The sequence below is a fragment of the Pituophis catenifer genome, unplaced genomic scaffold, assembly GCF_029215685.1.
Source record: "Pituophis catenifer annectens isolate HBS135680 unplaced genomic scaffold, rPitCat1.0.hap2 SCAF_2, whole genome shotgun sequence".
NCBI classification, from domain to species: Eukaryota; Metazoa; Chordata; class Lepidosauria; order Squamata; family Colubridae; genus Pituophis; species Pituophis catenifer.
The window spans coordinates 159,418,119-159,438,817 of record NW_027256882.1 but is presented as its reverse complement, the minus strand read 5'-3'; the positions used below and the strand labels follow the sequence as shown (position 1 = coordinate 159,438,817).

At 40.8% G+C, this 20,699-nt stretch overlaps 1 protein-coding gene across 1 annotated transcript in view; it reads left to right on the top strand.

Moving 5' to 3' along the window:
• SLC4A8 (solute carrier family 4 member 8) overlaps positions 1-20,298 on the top strand; it is a 90,102-nt gene extending 69,804 nt beyond the window's left edge. Inside the window, exons 18-25 of the mRNA XM_070934915.1 lie at positions 181-342; positions 2,359-2,610; positions 8,427-8,495; positions 10,769-10,942; positions 13,123-13,260; positions 16,531-16,646; positions 19,111-19,213; positions 20,038-20,298. Coding sequence (XP_070791016.1) covers positions 181-342; positions 2,359-2,610; positions 8,427-8,495; positions 10,769-10,942; positions 13,123-13,260; positions 16,531-16,646; positions 19,111-19,198 — 999 coding nt within the window. The 3' untranslated portion in view covers positions 19,199-19,213; positions 20,038-20,298. The remainder of the gene's footprint in view (positions 1-180; positions 343-2,358; positions 2,611-8,426; positions 8,496-10,768; positions 10,943-13,122; positions 13,261-16,530; positions 16,647-19,110; positions 19,214-20,037) is intronic.
• The last annotated feature ends 401 nt before the right edge of the window (positions 20,299-20,699 follow it).

The window sequence follows — 20,699 nt, the reverse complement described above, 5'->3', positions numbered from 1 at the left end:
CATAGGTTTACATTCACAATTGAGTGGCCATAGCAAGGCCCATGTTCATCATCCAATGAAATGCTAACCAGTGACATTCCTATGTGATTGTCTACATATAGCTAAAACAAGGGTGGGTGGAGGGCATACAAACATGGCACAGTTCATTGTTGTATCTCTGTATATTTTTTCCCCTTGCAGCCAACAAATGATGACCGTGGATGGCTCATTAGCCCAATAGGCCCCAATCCCTCATGGACTGTGGTAGCAGCTATCATCCCAGCATTACTCTGCACTATACTTATATTTATGGACCAACAAATCACAGCAGTTATTGTGAACAGGAAGGAACATAAACTTAAGGTAATAGAGCAGCAAGTCCAGGATAATTTGCCAAGCTTTTTCACGTGAGAAGTAAAATCACAGTGGAACAGCAGCATAATCCAGACTATATGGAACTTTCGTTTGAGTAAAATCAGCAGGTTGTGCTATTTCAAACAGGTTTTTATACGAGTGACATAGTAAAATGTATCCCATTACAGCTATAATCCAGTGTACACATACTCTACAGAGGGGAGGTGGAGGGGTGGAAACCCATAGCATATGGTAGAGATTAAAACTTTAAATCTGTTCTTGAAATGGCAATCTAAAGTTTCTGTGGAATAACTTTATTTCCAGTTTTTGGAAATCGGGCAAGCCAGATTTCCATTTCAAGTGACAAATAAGGCTGCAATCCTATATTGCTTGTGTGAAAATATCTTAGGGTCTGATGCATTTTTCAGATTGCTCTGATCTCGGAGGGAGGAATCAGTGTTGAAACGTTCCCAAATTCAAAAGTAATTTTGAAGATTTTATACAGGAAGATTGCTGGCCATGTGGAAGAGATATGGCTCTGCTTACTTAACATTTGTTTATCTTCCAGGCTAACAAAAAAGCAGAGTGAAAAATTTAAGCAGCCTAGAGCAGTGATGGCTAACCTTTTTGCCATTGCGTGCCAAAAGCGTGGGGAGCGTGGGGGGGGGGTCATACTCACGCGTGCCCACATCCATAATTCTATGCGCCTCGCCCCCCGTGCTCCCCCCGCTTTTGGCACGTGATGGCACGGTGGGCCCGGTAGGCCCATTTTTCGCTCTCCCCAGGCTCCAGAGCCTTTCTAGGAGCCTGGGGAGGGCGAAAACAGCCTTCCCTAACCCGGAGGCCGGAAACAGTTTCCTGACTTCTGGTGGGCCCAGAAGTCCCGAAAATCAGCTGGCCGGCGCACACATATGTGCCGGAGCTGAGCTCGCGTGCCCAGCGATATGGCTCCACGTGCCACCTGTGGCACCCGTGCCATAGGTTCGACATCACGGGCCTAGAGCTTGGCATAAAAGGAAAGTTAAATAATAAAAGTGCCTCTCTCCTGCTCTTCCAGACTCCCATATCAGAACCTCTTAAGTTGATAGGAGACTTGGTGTACCAGCATGCCAATCTGCTGCTTTAAATAAATCCCTGTGGTTTATGCACTGTAGTCTGTTTTGTTCGCCTCTTCCACTTTTGGCAAATGTGCAGTATATGTGCAAGGATCAGCATAGGAAGCAACAGAGCCAGAGTCAAATCAAACCCTGAAGGAAAAAAGAATAAGAAATGACAATACGGATTCATGTTGGTGATTGTTTAGTAATGTCAAAGATGGACTATTAGAACAAAGGGAGAATTTCTGGCTCTATCCCTAACCATTCCATATATGAGGGAAATATTCCTGCCTAATTTCTGGAGAGCTCAAGCTAGTACTGAGAATATTGAATTCTAAAGATTTACCAATATGATGCAGCTGCCAGTAGTGCATAATTGTCACTATTTAGTGAGCTGCACTTCTGCTCATCACAAATGCACAATTTTAAAACATGCCCCATAGTCGGAGCTAAAGTGGGAGAATAATTAAATCAGGAAAGAGATCTGATAAAGACCCTGTTAACAAACCTAAAAAGCCTTGGAAACAGCAATTAGCTTTCACTGCTAGTTAAATGTGTGTGAAGCCAGAGATGCTGAAATAGGTTTCCTCCGTCCCAAAGGATAGTATTTTAGCAAAAAGTCCTTATTCTATACTATGATTCCCTAGTTCTCAACCATATGAAGAAAGATTGAGCAACACATGTCAAGGAAAGTTGAGTCATAGCAAAGTGTTCCTAACCAATTTCAGTGCAGATGAACATATTTTCAAACATGAAAGATTTTTAATTATAACAGATATGGGTAAGTTACTTTTCTCCCTTATCGCCATCCAGAAATAAGGCACCGTACAGATCTTTTCTAACTTTTTCTCTAGTACATATCCAGTGATTCACAGTGAATGATAACAGGGTTTCAGTTGACCTCTGCTAATGATTTCTATTTTCACAGAAAGGAGGTGGCTACCATCTGGACCTTCTCATGGTGGGCCTCATGCTTGGTGTGTGTTCAGTGATGGGGTTGCCTTGGTATGTTGCTGCCACCGTCCTTTCCATCAGTCACGTGAACAGTCTTAGACTTGAATCTACTGTAGCAGCTCCTGGGGAGCAACCTAAATTCCTGGGCATAATTGAACAAAGAGCAACTGGAGTGATGATCTTTATACTAATGGGCCTCTCAGTCTTCATCACTAGTGTGTTAAAGGTAAAAGCATGGAAGAACATTCAAGGGTATGTTAGGGCAACCTCCTCTCCCTCTTTTAAATAGTCTTCGCTTTAATGGAGTTGTGTTGGCTTGAGATGTCAACCTTGTCCCATTCTGAAAGTGCATATCTTTAGTAGCATTTATCGAAAACAACAACAACTTTGGCTTTTGCAAATCAAAGACAGGAGAAGATTTGAAGCCTATTTAAAGAAGTGGGCCTTAGTCCTTTTGAAACCCCACCCCCAAAGATATTTCCTCTCCCCGCCATTCAAGTTGGTATCTGATATTCCTTGTATATACAAAAAGTAAAGATATATCTCTCTGCATCATTTCCCAGATCAGTGAGCAAATTCTGCCCATGGAGTTGCAAGACAATAGAGTTAATAATCCACATCTGGGTTTAAAGAAGGGTTAAAGAAAGGAGCAGGAAGTAAGTGGTGGGATGATTACATTTCAGGTTAGGCCACACTAGCTATAACTTATGGTCTGAGCACAATTTTCTTATTAGAATTTTTTTTAGCCCACCCTTATTATTTTATAAGTAACTCAAAGCAGCGAACCTACATAATACTCCTTTCTGTTCCTATTTTCTCCACAACCGCCGCCCTGTGAGGTGGTTGGGCTGAGAAAGAATGATCGGCCCAAAGTCACCTAGCCGACTCATGCCTAAGGTGGGACTAGAATCCACAGTCTCCTTGTTGCTAGGCCATCACCTTCACCAGTGGTGGGTTCCTCCCGGTTCGGCCTGATTCTGCCGAGCCGGTAGCGGTGATGATATGACATCACCGAACTGGTTCTCCCCCACCCCCACCCGCCACGTTATTCTTACCTTTTATTTGGCCCCACCCCCAATCTATTGCTGCCTCCTGAGTCCCAGCTGATGGCTAGAGGGAAAAAAACTGTTTAAACTCTTGCCGCAGGGCTTCAAAGGGCCGCCCTACAGCTGATCAGTGTTAAAAGAAAACAAATGAGTAGACCGGTGCCTGGAAAAATAAATGGGTAGACCAGTGCCTGCGAAAATACATGAGTAGACCGGTGCCTGCAAAAATAAATGGATAGATCGGTACAGCTCTGCAAGCAGTTAAAAGCCTGGTAGACCAGGACCTCGGCTAAATCCTAAATAATTGTCACATGACCATCAAGCCACACCCACAAAATAAGCCACGCCCATAGAACCAGTAGTAAAAAATTGTAGACCCCACCCCTGACCTTCACCACTACACCAAACCAGTTTTGCTATGTATAGCCATGGTATCCCAATGCCATAGAGATAGTCCTTGGCTTACAACCATTCATTTGGTGACTGTTCAAAGTTATAGCGGCTCTGAAAAAAGGTGTTGTGGAAGTGGCCATATTTACGATTGTTGCAGCGTCTCTGCGATCAGTTGATCATGATTCAGGTGCTTGGCAACCATTATGCATTTATGACAGCATCTCCTGGTCACATGATCACCATTTGCTATCTTCCTGGCCAGCTTCCGACAAGCAAAGTCACTGGGGAAGCCAGCAGGGATGGTCCCAAGTCATTGTCATGTGATGTCTCACTTAACCAATCACAATGATTTGTTAAATGACTGTGGCTAAAAAGGTCATAAAATCACTTGCAGACATGTGATATCCCACTTAAGGACTGCATCACTTAATGATTAATTTTCTAGTCCCTATTGTGGTTGTAAATTAAATATTACCTGGCAGCGCATGTGGTACTCCCATTAATGATCTCATTGTTACGATTGTCTAGTATCCCTGGATTCATCATCACAAATATGCAGCAATTTGGGTTTGAAGGGAGTTTGAAGGGGAAAAGGTGCTTTGGCATACTCATAGGTATGCACGTTGCTCCTGTAAACTGCTCCTTAAACCTTGTGTTGCTGTTGTTGAGGACATCTGGATAATCCTGGGAAAAGAAACAGCCGCTTTAAGGATTTGCTGGCTGTTGCTGTGTAAGCATCCCCAGAATGTATCCAACACATTCTGAAGCACAATTCTTTCCCCCAAGCCAAAGTGTAGCTCAGCCTGATAAAGAGTTGCAAATCCTTTAAAATTTAGAGATTCCGTAGAATGTATTTTCAGTACACGAAGCAGAAGTGCATGGCTGTTCCTGAGGTGGTGATCTGGGAGAGCTTCCCAAGCAAACTGTGTGTGCCAAGAAAATGCCTGGGTTACTTTGAAATGTTCAAAAAGGGGTGCTTCTTTATGTGCTCCTTAAGAGCACTCATTAAGAACCGCAGTGGTACAGTGCAATGGTGGGTTTCTCCCGGTTCGGTCCGGTTCGGCCGAGCCGGTAGCGGTGACGATATGACGTCACGGAACCGGTTCTCCCCCCCACCCCCCCCACCCCCCCACGTTATTCTTACCTTTTATTTGATCCCACCCCCAATCTATTGCTGCCTCCTGAGTCCCAGCTGATGACTAGAGGGAAAAAAAACTGTTTAAACTCTTGCCGCGGGGCTTCCAAGGGCCGTTCTACAGCTGATCAGTGTTAAAAGCAAACAAATGAGTCGGGTCGTAAGTGCGAGGACTGGTCGTAAGTGCGAGGACCTTCCAGAAATGACTCTGACCAGCTAGCCACGCCCACCTAGTCACACGACCTCCAAGCCACACCCACAAAATAAGCCACGCCCACAGAACCGGTAGTAAAAAAATTTAGAACCCACCCCTGGTACAGTGGTTAGAATGCAATACTGCAGGCTACTTCTGCTGACAGCCAGCTGCCTGCAGTTTGACAGTTCAAATCTCACCAGGCTCAAGGTTGACTCAGCTTTCCATCCTTCCGAGGTGGGTAAAATGGAGACCCAGTTTGTTAGGGGCAATATGCTGACTCTGTAAACCGCTTAGAGAGGACTGTAAAAGCACTGTGAAGCGGTATATAAGTCTAAGGGCTATTATTGCTATTGCTCCTGCACATTCTGAAATATCTCGTTCAGCAGATTTGCACCATACATGCATAGACATGTATGTTTATATAAAGACCTACGCATTGTGAGGAGGAAAGAAGGGCAAATGTGCAATACACAGTCTGCTATTTATGTATTTGCATCAGATATCAGGACGGCATCAAGGCAGATGTTGCATCCTAAAGTTGCTGCTTAGGTTGTCATTTTGACCCAGTCTGTCAGACATGCCTATCTGTGTATACACTTATACATACACGAGGTAGAGAAAAAAATACACAATGAAATCAATTGCTGGTGAAATGCAAAAAGCGGTTGAAGTCTATGTGACTTCCCAACAGCAGTGACTGGCATTATCAGTAGTCATATTCAGTGAAGTAACGTAGTGAAACAGAAAAGCAATGCTTTATTTATGTCTAAGTAGGTTAGATTAAAATGGTTTAGTGCAGCAATTTTATCTGATCTTAAACCTCCCCTTAAAATCATTCTCTTGTTCACTTTATTTAGAAGCATATCCACAGATACCTTCTACAGGACAGGTAGTCCTCAGTTTATGACTACAGTTATAACTTATATATACCTCAGCTGATGACCACTGTTGCTAGGCGAGGTGGTTGTTGAGTGAGCTGTGCCCGATTTTATGACCATTCTGCCACAATTGTTAAGCAAATAACTGTGGTTGTTAAGTGAATCATGTCATTAAGTTACACCGGCTCCCCCCATTGACTTTGCTTATTGTAAACCAGCTGGGAAAGTCCCCAATGGTTGATCACAAAATATTAGGACCCTGCAAGCATTGTAAATACATACAAAGTGCCTTAATTTTGATTGTGGGAATGCTGTGACGGTTATAGGCGTGAGGACTGATTATAATTCATTTTTTTAATCCTGTTGTAATTTCGAATGGTCACTAAACAAATGGTGGTAAGTTGAGGACTATCCGTACTTATCAGTAAACCTCCATGGCCAGAGAAACCTGCAACTTGTTAATGTGTGATTTTCTGCACTCATTTCCAAAATAAAATGTGTAAATGCAACACTGTATCCCGTGGCACAGATTAAAGACAGATTTGATACTAAAATTAACTTTAATAACTCCTTGGATGTAAAGATCAAGAGTGACTATTACTCTTCTCATTCAAAATAAAAGCTATCATAACTGTTAATAAACACGACCCTTGGTTTTTGAACATAACCAATGTTAGCATGGAGAGTAAATCAGATCTTTTCTCCTTCTCAGAAAACTATTTCAGAATCACTCTGTGATTCAAGAGTGCAGAAATCTACTAAACCAGAGCCCTCCCCCCCTCCAACCTTTTGGGTGCCAGGGACTATTCCATGGAGGGAGGTTTTTCCCAAGACCAGGGACGGAGGGGCGTGGTTTCGCACACTGCTTGCATACCATGGGGCTTCGCTCGCTTGCGCAGACTGGTTCCTGGCAGGTTAGAAATCCCTGTACCAGGGGTGTTATTCAGCAGGTTCTGACAGGTTCTGGAGAACTGGTAGCGGAAATTTTGAGTAGTTCAGAAAACCAGCAAATACCGCCTCTGGCTGGTCCCAGAGTAGGGTGGGAATGGAGATTTTGCAATATCCTTCCCCCAGGAGTGGGGAGGGAATTGGGATTTTGCAGTATCCTTCCCCTGGAGTGGGGTGGGAATGGAGATTTTGCAGTATCCTTCCCCTGCCACGCCCACCAAGCCACGCCCACAGAACCGGTAGTAAAAAAATTTGAATTCCACCACTGCCCTGTACTAAAACCACCCCTGATAGGTACCCATCAAGCTCCTGTCTAAAATCCTCAAGAAAGGACAGTACACTGCTGTTCTTGACCTTTGCGGGACCCTGACAGTCACCACTCAACTGAACAACCACAGTAAATTAGAGTTGCCTTGGGTGGTCGTGCCTCTTTTCACCAAGTAGAAAGGTTACATTTCCATGTGGTATTTCAAAGGCCGAAAGGAATAACTGTGGTTGCCGAAACATACTAATTTTCCCCAGTATGTTTAACAGTGATTGAACAGTTGTTGCTTTTTTAAGAAAAGATGTCATATTGGTGAGAAGCTATACAGGTGGTCCTCAACTTACGACCCTAATTTCTGTTGCTAAATGAGACAGTTGTTAAATGAATTTTGCCCTATTTTATTACCTTTCTTGCCACAGTTAAGTTGGTAATATGGTTGTTAAGTGAATCTGGCTTCCCCATTGACTTTGCTTGTCAGAAAGACACAAGAGGTGATCAAATTTATTTATTTATTTATTTATTTATTTATTTATTTATTTATTTATTTATTTATTTATTTATTTATTTATTTATTTATTTATTTATTTATTTATTAGTTCAATTTATATGCCACCCTTCTCCAGAGACTCAGGGCAGCTTACAATGCGTTAAGCAATAGCCTTCATACTTTTGTATATACCTGCTTAGTAGGGCTTTCGCCCCCCACCCCCAAGCGGTGTTCTTTTTTATACAAAGTCAGCTTATTGCCCCCACAATCCGGGTCCTCATTTTACCTACCTCGAAAGGATGGAAGGCTGAGTCAACCTTGAGCCTGGTGAGATTCAAACTTGCACTAATTGCAGGCAGCTGGTGCAACTTAATAGCACTTTAGTCTGCTGCGCCACCAAGGCTCTTGTCAAATGACCTTGGGACACTGCAACCGTCATAAATATGAGTCAGTTGCTAAGTGGCTGAATTTTTATCATGTGACCATGGGAATTCTATAACAGTTGTAAGTGTGAAAAATAGTCATAAGTCACTTTTTTCAGTGCCATTTTAACTTCGAACGGTCACTAAACTGTTATAAATTGAGGACTACCTATATTTTTAAACAATATAGTATTATTTTTTTTAGTTATAAAGAATTTAGTGATATACCTAAACTCCATCTCATGTAGTACTTATGTTCTTTTTCTTTTTAGTTTATACCTATGCCTGTTCTCTATGGAGTATTTTTATACATGGGTGTTTCTTCTCTGAACGGAATACAGGTATTTATATATTTTTACGTAAGCACTGCAAGGATGTCTGGGCTTTTGAATGGTTAATGTTTGTGGTGAGACTTTGTAAGTGGCAGGGACATCAGAAAATTGAGACAAGCACTTCACATTGTCAACAGAGAAAACATGCATTCCATCAGATTTGCCATAGTAAAAAAGTAGTCAGTCATGTCTGACTCTAAGGCCCAATACTCATCTCAGTTTCTTGGCTGAGGGGGCCAGCATGATCTGAAGACAATTTCCGACAATAATTTCAACATTGTTGAACATGGTTCAGTCCATAAGATGCTTCCGTAAGATGAGTCATTGAACTGTTGGGCTTTGATATTGTAATTCTGGCCCAGACGTCACTAAGCTGGACAAAAGAGGTTTGGATTTTTGTTACATACTAGGGCCTGGATCTCTGGAATGTTTGCCTCTTAATGGATCAGAGCACATAACCTTCACTTCTTCCCCATCACCCTCTGAGTTGGACATCATAAAACCCTGAGATTTGGACCATTTTTCAAGTTTTTAATTTTTAATAATTGGCAATACACTATCATCTGTCTGTCTGTCTGTCTGTCTGTCTGTCTGTCTGTCTGTCTATCTATCTATCTATCTATCTATCTATCTATCTATCTATCTATTGCTTATTGCCTATATATCTCTGTCTGTCTTGTCTGTCTGTCTGTCTGTCTGTCTGTCTGTCTGTCTCTATCTATCTATCTATCTATCTATCTATCTATCTATCTATCTATCTATCTATCTATCTATCTCTTTAGTTTATTGCCAATGTCCTTGCTACAATCCTGGTGTAATGCCATCTCATGAAAAAATTGGTGACCTCCATGTTAAAAGGATGCAGGTATGCTTTGTATGCCACCTCCTGAGAAGAGAGGATTCATTGGAAAGATTGATGACAAAAGGAGAACGGGAGGGCAGAGGATGAGATGATTAGATAGTGTCATTAACACATTGAACATGAATTTGGGAAAACAGAGAGACAGGGGAGGACAGGGGAGCTGGCATACTATGGTCCATGGGACCACAAAGAGTTGGACATGACTTAGTGACTGAACAACAACATACTTTGTATATTCTGTTCTATACCAGAATATGACACAATATGTTTATTTCATGGTTGCTTGTGACCCCCAAAATCCGTGCACTTTTGTTGTACTGTAAACCTTTTCTATCAAGCACCACATTCCACCTTTCAACAGAAGATACTAGGGGCTGAAGTTTTGATCATAGAATGCAAAGCATATGCCTTACATTGAGCTGGGCTGTTTCATAAGAATTATAACATTTTGAAGTTTGAGTAACTGCTTTCAATTATAAGTTGTGAGGATATGTCATCGTTTAAGAGCAGTGTTTCTTAACCTTGACAACTTCAAGATGTGTGGATTTTCAGAATTCCCCAGCCAGTTGAAGTCTATACATCTTAACATTGCGAGGTTGAGAAATATACTGTTTAAAAGTATATTACCATAAATAAGATAAAGGATCCCTGGGAAACCACACAGACAGATTTTATCAAAGTGCTTTTTGACCATGGGTAGAAATATATGTGATTCCTGTTCATAGGATGCAGATTTAAAGAATTAAGGTTAATGGTTTTTGTATTGCTGATTAAAGCTCTTGTGCGAAAAATGCTCTAACCCACGTACTAGGTTGTGTGATAGTTTCCTTAGATTAGAATAGAATTTTATTGGCCAAGTGTGATTGGACACACAAGGAATTTGTCTTAGTGCATATAATCTTAGTGTACATAAAAGAAACGTTCATCAAGAATCATAAGGTACAACACTTAATGATAGTCATAGGATACAAATAAGCAATCAAATCATATTAGGAAACAGTCAATATAAATTGTAAGAATACAAGCAAAGTTACAGTCATACAGTCATTAGTGGAAGGAGATTGGTGATAAGAACGATGAGAAGATTAATAGTAATAATAATGCAGACTTAGTAAATAGTTTGACAGTGTTGAGGGAATTATTTGTTTAGCAAATAATTCCCTTGTGAAAAAACTGTTCTTGTGTTTAGTTGTTCTGGTGTGCAGTGCTCTATAGCATCGTTTTGAGGGTAGGCGTTGAAACAGTTTTATGGCAGCACATCCATAAAACTGTTAGTTGTACAACTCTCTGCCTTGCCTTCCCAGCCATCATGAACAATTCCAGGATGCTTGGTTGGAGCAATATGATTTCTAGAATGCCTACCCTATCAATTGCATCTTTTTCAACAACATGCTCTGTTTTTGTTGTACGGCTTTCCTAGTTTTTTGATCGCCTGAAGTTAGTGGGAATGCCCACCAAACATCAGCCTGATTTCATTTACCTGCGACATGTTCCTCTGAGGAAAGTGCATCTCTTCACGATGATCCAGCTGACCTGCCTGATCATTCTGTGGGTTGTCAAGACGTCTCCTGCAGCCATTATCTTTCCCATGATGGTAAAAACACTTAAGCTGAAGTATCCACCTCTGTCATAAGGGCATGGGGGAGGAGAGTCAGAGTTACATCTCGAAAGCATTAACCTGGGATCTGGTATGGTATTTCCAAATTTTGAGAAGACCTGATTTTGCTGAGAATCCTTAGTTGTAAGGCTTAAGAAATGGGTCGTTAGTTATATATTATTCATATGTCGGAGAACAGGTGAGTGACAATAGTTTAGATGTTTATTCGTATCCAGTGGTGGGATTCAAGTAATTTTAACAACCGGTTCTCTGCCCTAATGACTTCTTCCAATAACCAGTTTGCCAAACTGCTCAGAAAGTTAACAGCCGGTTCTTCCGAATTGGTGCGAACCGGTTGAATCCCACCACTGTTTGTATCCTGCCTTTATTATTTTTTACAAATAACTCAAGGCAGCAAACATACCCAACACACCTTCCTCTTCCTGTTTTCCCCACAACAACCATCCTGTGAGTGAGTTGAGGTGAGAGAAAGTGATGGCCCAAGGACACCCAGTCTGGCTTTCATAGCTAAGATGGGTCTTGAATTTGCAGCCTCCTGCTTTATAGCCTGCTCCCAACTGCTATATACTATTAGCTATTGCTGCTGGCTTAAGAGGAAATCATTAACAGTAGAACCATTTACAAACTGGAAATTAGGATAAAGAAGGATTTTGTAGATTGGACAGAATTTGTCATTTCTCAGTTCCATGTACAATAGACAGAACAGGTCAATACCATCCATTAACTCTTCCTAAATTTCAGTGTTAGTTAATCGAAATCTTGCTTGTATGTTTAATGGCTATGACGGAGGTTCTCTCAAGTGGGCTGTACAGGGAGTCCTCACTGACCTCAACTAGGACTGGAAATCACTAAGCACCATGGTCGTTAAACGAGCTATCACATGACCACAACTTGTGATTTCATTTCTGCATTCTCCCAATTACGGTAATTCTGCTTGTTGGAAGCTGGCTGTGAAGTCCATTAAAGATGATCACATGGCTGCAGGATGCTGTGATGGTCACAAATGAAAAGGATTGGTTGCAACTTTGAATGGTTGCTAAACGAGGCAGTTGGTAAGTGAGGACTACCCATAGTGTGCTTGCTGACATGAGCCTTTTTTTTTAAACCAGAGGAGTTGTGGTTTTAATCAAGTGCTGGGAGTTAAAATATCTGATTTTCTCTCAGTGTGATCATTTCTGAATAGAATAGAATAGAATAGAATAGAATAGAATAGAATAGAATAGAATAGAATAGAATAGAATAGAATAGAATAGAATAGAAGAGTTGGAAGGGACCTTGGAGGTCTTCTAGTCCAACCCCCTGCTTAGGCAGGAAACCCTACACCACTTCAGACAAATAGTTATCCAACATCTTTTTTAAAACCTCCAGTGTTGGAGCATTCACAACTTCTGGAAGCAAGTTGTCCCACTGATTAATTGTTCCAAGTGTCAGGAAATTTCTCCTTAGTTCTAGGTTGCTTCTCTCCTTGATTAGTTTCCACTCATTGCTTCTTGTCCTTCCCTCAGGTATTTTGGAGAATAGCTTGACTCCCTCCCCTGAGATATTGGAACACTGCTATTATGTCTCCCCAAGTCCTTCTTTTCATTAAACTAGACATATCCAGTTCCTGCAACCGTTCTTCATATGTTTTAGCCTCCGGTCCCTAATCATCTTTGTTGCTGTTCTCTGCACTTTTTCTAGAGTCTTCACATCTTTTTTACATCGCGGCGACCAAAACTGAATGCAGTATTCCAAGTGTGGCCTTACCAAGGGCATTATAAAGTGGTATTAACACTTCTATGTTAATAGAAAGTCTATCAAATAGTTCCAAGATAATGAAATCCACTTTTTCTTTGTATCCATTGTCCCTAATGAATTCTATATTGTTTGTTGCCTTTTCCTATTGGTTTCAGCAGTATCACAAAAGACCCACGGTTGTGTTTATTTAACAATGGGAGAACAAGAGCCCCAGAATTAGCGGAAAAGCAAATTATTTGCCATAATGAAAACTTTTGGAAAAAGAGACCTTGATGATGCGTGACTTACTCTCTGGTTCTCTCTCTTTCAATTTATTTTCTCTGGTGTTTGTTATCTACTTTGCTTATTTCCAGTGAATCCTGTTGTCATCTCAGGAACGTTACTCTTTTTTTCCCCTTTCTCTTTTCTCCCTTCCAAAGGTTTTAGCACTGGTCTTTGTTCGGAAGGTCATGGATTTATGCTTTTCAAAGCGGGAACTCAGCTGGCTTGATGACCTCATGCCAGAAAGCAAGAAGAAAAAATTAGATGATGCTATCCAAATGGCAAAAAAGGAAGATGTGAGTAGGTTTAAGTACACATACAGATAGTCCTCAACTTGCAACAGTTAGTTTAGTGACTGTTCAAAATTATAAAAGTACTGAAAAAAATGACTTATAACCAGGGGTGAAATACAGCAGGTTCTGACAGGTTCTGGAGAACTGGTAGCGGAAATTTTGAGTAGTTTGGAGAACTGGCAAATACCACCTCTGGCTGGCCCCAGAGTGGGGTGGGAACGGAGATTTTGCAATATCCTTCCCCTGCCATGCCCACCAAGCCACGCCCACCAAGCCATGCCCACAGAACCGGTAGTAAAAAAAAATTGAATTCCACCATTGCTTATAACCGTTTTTCACGTTTATGGCCATTGCAGCATCCCTGTGATCATGTGATAAAAATTCACTTAACTGTCTCTCTTAGCAACATAAATTTTAGGCTCAGTTGTAGCCATATGTTGAGGACTACCTGTACTTAGTACCAAGATATGTGTGTGCGCGTGTCTGTGTTGTGTGTGTATGTTTGAAATTAAGTGTGCTTCAGCAGAATTGAAAGGACGAGTCTTTAGTGAGCTCTTTTTAAAGTTTCCCTCTGCTTAGGGGCTAAATGATTTTTCTACCTCTTCTCACTGATCTTTGTAAACATCTTTTATCCCTTTTGGATAAAGTTGAATAGTTTGTTGTCTTTACACAGTCTGGAATTCTGAAGAAAAAAAAGATACTATTTATTTTTTATCCTGCCTTTATTATTTTCCTAAATAACTCAAGACAGTGAACATACCTAATATCCCTTTCTCCTATTTTCTCCATAACGATGACCCTGGGAGGTGGGCTGGGATGAGAAAGAGACAGAGATTGGCCCAAGGTCACTCAGCTGGCCTAAGACAGGACTAGAAGTCCCAGTGTCCCAGTTTGTAGTATGGTGCTTTAACCACTACACCAAATTGGTTCTCCTAATTTTTCAACATAAATATGTGGTCCATTCAGTTCTTTACATAAATGCAGGTAGAATAGGCATGGCAATTGTAGGTCTAATCCAGGGGTGAAATCCAGCAGGTACTGACAGGTTCTGGAGAACTGGTAGTTGAAATTTTGAATAGTTCAGAGAACCGGCAAATATCACCTCTGGCTGGTCCCAGAGTGGGGTGGGAATGGAGATTTTGCAGTATCCTTTCCCTGCCATGCCCACCAAACCACGCCCACAGAACCGGTAGTAAAAAAATTTGGATTTCACCACTGGTCTAATCCTGATTCTCCCTTCCAAGGGTTCATCCACATGTTCCCCTAACTTCAACTTGCTTTGTCCTCATGATATTGTTTCCATCTCATCCTCAGTCCATAACTGACGTTTTCCATTTTTTCATGACACAGTTGTGGCTGTATGTGTGTTCTGGCCCTTTACCAGGAACTGCGTTGAATGATGATATAATCAGAGGCAGAAAATTGTCCAACATTCACATCATTTGCTTTCTGGCCTCTGGACACTGTACTCCCTTTTTTTTCCTGATGTGACCGCTGGCTTCTGCAGGCAGCTGTCCAGTGCTTTCGGTAGAGTAAGTCAGATCTTATCCAGGCACCTTAACTAACATAATCACCACTATCGCAAGGATGCTTTCCCGTCTTGCTTCTATGCTCTCATGAGTGACCACTAGAGGGGAGCATTAGATCTTTCTTTAAAAACAAGCCTGGCTTTCTCTCCAGAAATTTCACCAGAAAAACAGTTTTTAGCAGAAAAGGTTCTTCAGCTAACAAAGCTAAAAACCTACTGTTTTTAATTTGTTTGTTTTTACCTAGTTATTTCAGTCCTTTTTTCTTATGTTTCCATATCTTTTTTCTTATCTGCTGTATTGAGGTCCGGGACTTTTATTTAACTGAGGTTTCTTGTTCCCTAGCCTCTATGGATATGATATTTTGCCATGGGTGCTTCTTCGGCGTTTGTTGGTGCTGGATGCACCTTGATCACTTGGGGAGATGCACTACCTGCTCTCTGCCTTGAGACACTTGCTCAACCCAGCTGCAGCTGATGCTTCTCCAGAAGGAGAAGGGGACACCATTTCCCCCCTCTCATCTTTTTTTTTAATTTGATTTATATGCTGCCCTTCTCCAGACTCAGGGCGGCTTACAGTGCGTTTTTCTCTCTCTTATCTCTCTCTCTCTCCCCCCCCCCGTCTCTTCCTGTCTCTTATGGGTGGCAACTGCTGTGGTTATTGTGGGCCCTTAGGCCAGAATGGGCATAACTTTCTGGCTCTGGAGGTAATGTCCAGGAAAGAGATACATGTCTTGGGCCATCATGGATAGAACTTCACTTCTTCCAGGCATGGACTGTGTAGATGCTAAATAAACTGGAACACTTTAATATAGTAATGATGGAATTCAGATAAAATAATATGTTCAGGGCATAATACAGATTGGGCTACTTCGATTGAAACTTGTTTATTTATATTGCTGCCTATTTTAGACACAAGAACAGTTTTCCCCCTGAACCCATTACTCTGCTAAACAAATAATTCCCTCAACAAACTATTCACTAAGTCTGCATAACTATTACTATTAATCTTCTCATCATTCTTATCACCCATCTCCTCCCTCTTATGACTGTATGACTGTAACTTGTTGCTGTATCCTTACGATTTATATTGATTGTTTCCTAGTATGATTGCTTACTTGTACCCTATGATGACTATCATTAAGTGCTGTACCTTATGATTATTGATGAATGACCCCAGTGACAACACATCACACATGCCATTTAATGGGCTCCATCCCGCTCTGGGTTCCCCAGGCCCTCTGGCAGAACCAGATCTTCAGCGCTTTCCTAAAAAGTGTTAGAGTCAGGGCCAATCTAATCTCTGGGGGAACGATGTTCCAGAGAGAGGGAGCTACCGTGGGGAAGGCCCTTCTGAGTCTTACCAGGTGTATCTCCCTGGGTGATGGGACCCATAACATTCCATGCCTCCCCGCTCTAGTGGGTCGGGTAGATGTGACCAGCAAGAGATGGTCCCTCAGATAACCTGGTCCCAAGCCTTGAAGGGCTTTAAAGGTGACAACTAGCGCCTTGAATTGCACCTGGAAGCAAATCGGCAACCAATGCAGCTCCTGCAGGAGAGGTGATGCATGTGCATACCTAGGTTATTATCAGCAAATGTCATGAAAGTTGATAAATTACGCTAAATATAATGGTGAAAATGTTATCCAAAGGGTAACCATTATCAATTTGGTCATAGAAAACTTTGGTTCGTCTATGTGCAGATTATTTTATCACAATCTAAACCAGAATTTCTCTGTGTTAAAAAGGAATCTCAGAAGATGATGGAAGATGGTACCTCGGCTGTAATTGAAATGTCTCCAATGACTTCAACTTATTTGACAGTTCCAGGAAGCTCAAAAAATGTACCAAAAATTGACATTAGGTAAAAAAAAAAAAAAAAGCTAAAGGCAATTATCACATTGTTGTTGTTTGTGCTGCTGTTGTTGCTGCTGCTGCTATTTTAATTCTTCCAGTAACCTTTTTGGGAAGAAAAAGCGGAATACCCTTTGGCACATCATTTGAGTGGTATCAACCACTTTTACAACTGTGCTCGTATGCAGACACTCATGGCTCCATCACTGGCATTTTTTTAAGAGTAGCACCTTAAATAATTTCCAGCTTTGTAAATATATACAGGACCTAGTCGAGCTGTGTCCCACCTGCATGGGAAATGATATAGATTGTACCTGCTGGAATTTCTATTTTCAGAACTGAGTCCTTAACCCCCATCCCCAAGATCTTTAAAAATGTGGCCTTATTGTTGTTTGACAGTGTAGCACCACCTGCACCAATTAACATCACAATAGCATTCCTTGTGTGTGTGTGTGTATGTGTGTGTGTGTGTGTGTCAGGGGTGAAATTCACTTACCTTTCCCTACCGGCTCGCAAATGTGAGCGCACACTCAGAGGGTAAAAAACGGGACATGATGATGTCTGGGCAGGTGGGCGGAGCCTCCAGCCACCGGTGCTACAAGATCGCGCGATCCGGATAGATCTGGCTGAATTTCATCCCTGATGTGAGGCTTCTCCTTCCATTTAAGAATGCCTCGCATACTAGCATCATCCACAACTCTGCCCTCTTCTTTCTTTAGGTTTTTAATTACTTAGCTGGAGGAAGAATTTCAACTCAAAAGCTTGCAACTGTTTTAAAGCATTGTCCTGTTAAAGGAACTATTTCTGTAGATTGTTCTTATTCAGTTTATTCCCCCCCCATGAATAATGCAGTTATTATCATATATATATATATATATATATATATATATATATATATATATATATATATATATATACATATATGAAGGAATGGGTACCTGCAGAACAAACAAGTAGTTTTGATTATCTATCTATCTATCTATCTATCTATCTATCTATCTATCTATCTATCTATCTATCTATCTATCCCCTTTCCTGACCCTTTCTTGAAGCTGTACTGAAAACATGTTTCTAGAAACAGATCTAACAAAGGACTGAATTTTTCCTACTCTTTCCCAGACACACATTTCCACCAGTAGTGGGTTTCAAAACCCGGCGCTACCGGTTCATTATCGGTAGCGCGCGGCACTTCTGCACATGTGCAGACCGTTTTTGATGGAGTCTGGGTGGGTGGGCGGAGCCTCCCGCCGCCGCCACTACTGGTTCACCCAAACCGGGGCTAACCGGAAGAAACCCACCACTGATTCCCACATTTAAAAGAAAAAATGAGTCCCTTCATTCATGCCTAGTTGACTATTGTATTGTATTATGCTAGAATTTCCAGTGTGTTCTGGGACAAGATATTTTGCCCATAGAAGGACTCAATAATCTCCAATTATTGTTGAAAGAAAAAAAAAAACTGTTTTTCATTTCAAGGCCATTTTAAAAGATTTTACTTAAACTATAATTAAGTTCCCTACACTATCACCCGTGCTTTCTTATTCCTTTCTTATTTATTTATTTATTTATTAAATGTATATGACGCCCATCTCACTCTAAAAAGAGACTCTTTGGAGTTTGGAGTACTATTGAAGAAAGTAAGGCTTGTATTGAACTAACTGAACTTTCTATTCCAAAGTGGATACAGATAGTCCTCGACTTACAACCATTTGTTTAGTGACCGTCTGAAGTTACAACATCACTGAAAAAGTGACAGTTGATGACGGTTTTTCACACTTATGACCATTTCAGCATCCCCATGGTTATGTGATCAAAATTCAGACACTTGGCAACTGACTCATATTTATGACTGGTTGCAGAGTCTCAGAGTCATGTGATCCCCTTTTGCAACCTGCTGATAACCATAGTCAATGCGGAAACCCGATTCACTCAACAATCGTGTTACTAGTTTAAGAACTGCAATGATTCTCTTAACAACTGTGGCAAGAAAGGTTGTAAAATGGGACAAAACTCACTTAACATCTGTCTCGCTTAGCAACATAAATTTTGGCCTTAATTATGGTCGTAAGTCAAGGACTACCTATATCTAATGAGGGCAATATACAACTAAGAAAAGGATAACAATATTAGAAAAATTGATGTGGTATTCCTTTCTTCCACTTCCACTACAAGGACATGAATGAACTGTATCTGTTAATTGACAGTCACTTTTAATATCTAAAAATTCTGGCGTTCCACACTTCTGGCTTTATAATTAGTATAATCATGGCTTCGTTCATGTAGTCAGGGAAAAAGGACAATTTTTCTAATCATAAAATATAATTTAGAGTTTTGAAAGCAACTGAATTATATGTGTTGTATTTGGAAATAGTCCGTGAATAATTCCTATCTCATTTAAGGCAGGGGAATCAACTCTAAATGATGAAAATAATTTTGTAAAATAATAAATTATCTTAATGGAAATGTTATTATAGGCCTGATCCTGCAGATATTAATATCTCAGAAGAAATGGCTAAAACGACTGTGTGGAAGACCCTCATGATGAACACAGAAAAACTCTGAAGTTAAAAGGAATAGGTATGGAAATTGTCCATAGGGAAGTTTCAAATCACTACATGCAGTCTTCAAGAAATGATAATGTCACCTAGATTGGCAATGAAACATCTGCAAGAAAACCACCAAGCTCAGAGAGCCTCAAGAGCCCCACAATCTTCAAGGAAGATTATATAAAGGGGATAGTTTTAAAAATGGCATGCTGAAAATTATTATCCACGCCTCTCCATACTGTAGCTTTCCTACATCTATTACTGTGAACTGAATATAGTCATTGTATGCCCACAAAATCACCATACCATCTATGTAGCATGGGCAGTCAACAGTTGTATTAAATATAGCTTATAAAGGAAGACCAGTCATTTGACTAATGATAGAAACTTCTGGTCCAGAAGCAGATGTTTGCAAACAATTTCTGTATATTTTTTTCTTTTGATAATCTTGTAATCCTTTTTTTTTTTTTTGCTTTAATTAAGCAAAATTGGCATTGGGATGGAGTCGGGGTGACTGAAAGGAGCTCAAGCCTTTACTAACTGGATGCCCTTCCTGATGCCTATGCAGAGTTCACAGCAGACAATTATTCATTGTGCCCAGAGAGAGAAATATCTGTCACTACCTAGGATTGAACTCACAGCCTCCTGATTGTGAGGCGATAATTCCACCTCTAGGCCACTGCGCTGTTCTAAACAATTTCTATATGCCAAGGATATAATTGGACAGCCATGACAAGCACATTCTAAACCTTTTTCATTTGCTTAAAAGTTGGGGTGGGGGAAAATAAAAGATACGGGAAAATGTCTTCAGGGTATCCAGGACTAGTATCTCTAATGGCAATTTTTGATTTACAGCTTGGCCGTTTGGGACTTGGCTTAGGACAAGGAGCTTGCAGCACATGAAGATGACTCAGGGAAGAGCCAAGGTGTGCAGGCAAAGGAGAGAAAATACTTTTGCAATGGAAAAGGCACAGACTCACTAATTGCCCTAGTACTTCCTTCATACAAGTAACTGGGTTCATATTAAAGCCATTGAGAAGTGTTTGGATTATCCTTTGTGTGCTTCAGTGGGCATTCTAATTATCTTTTGACCAGCAAGGTAATAGAAAACTGATGTTAAAGCCTCTCTTGTGTGTGTATACACACGTTCATATTTGCTGTATTACAATTTCTTAGTAGTAGAAAGATTGCTGCCACTTTTTTTTTTTTTTCTGGCCTTCCGGTGTGTGTTCAACAATTTCCACTTTGAATGTATAGCAACATTATGCCACAATTATTTTCTGTTTGGTTTTGCTTTATTGGGTGCTACTTAGAGATGTAGGTGTTATTTGCAAAAATCCAATAATAAAATGTTACCGAGTTACCATGCAAGCAATTGATAAAAGGTAACCCAATATTACAAATAAGTGGGAGAAATATCTCTACGTTTCCCCTCCCCATTTTTATTTCCTAATCATGCTGCTTAAATTCTTTTTCGGTTCCTTGTTTATTTGGCAGCCAATCCTGTGAGGAGTTTT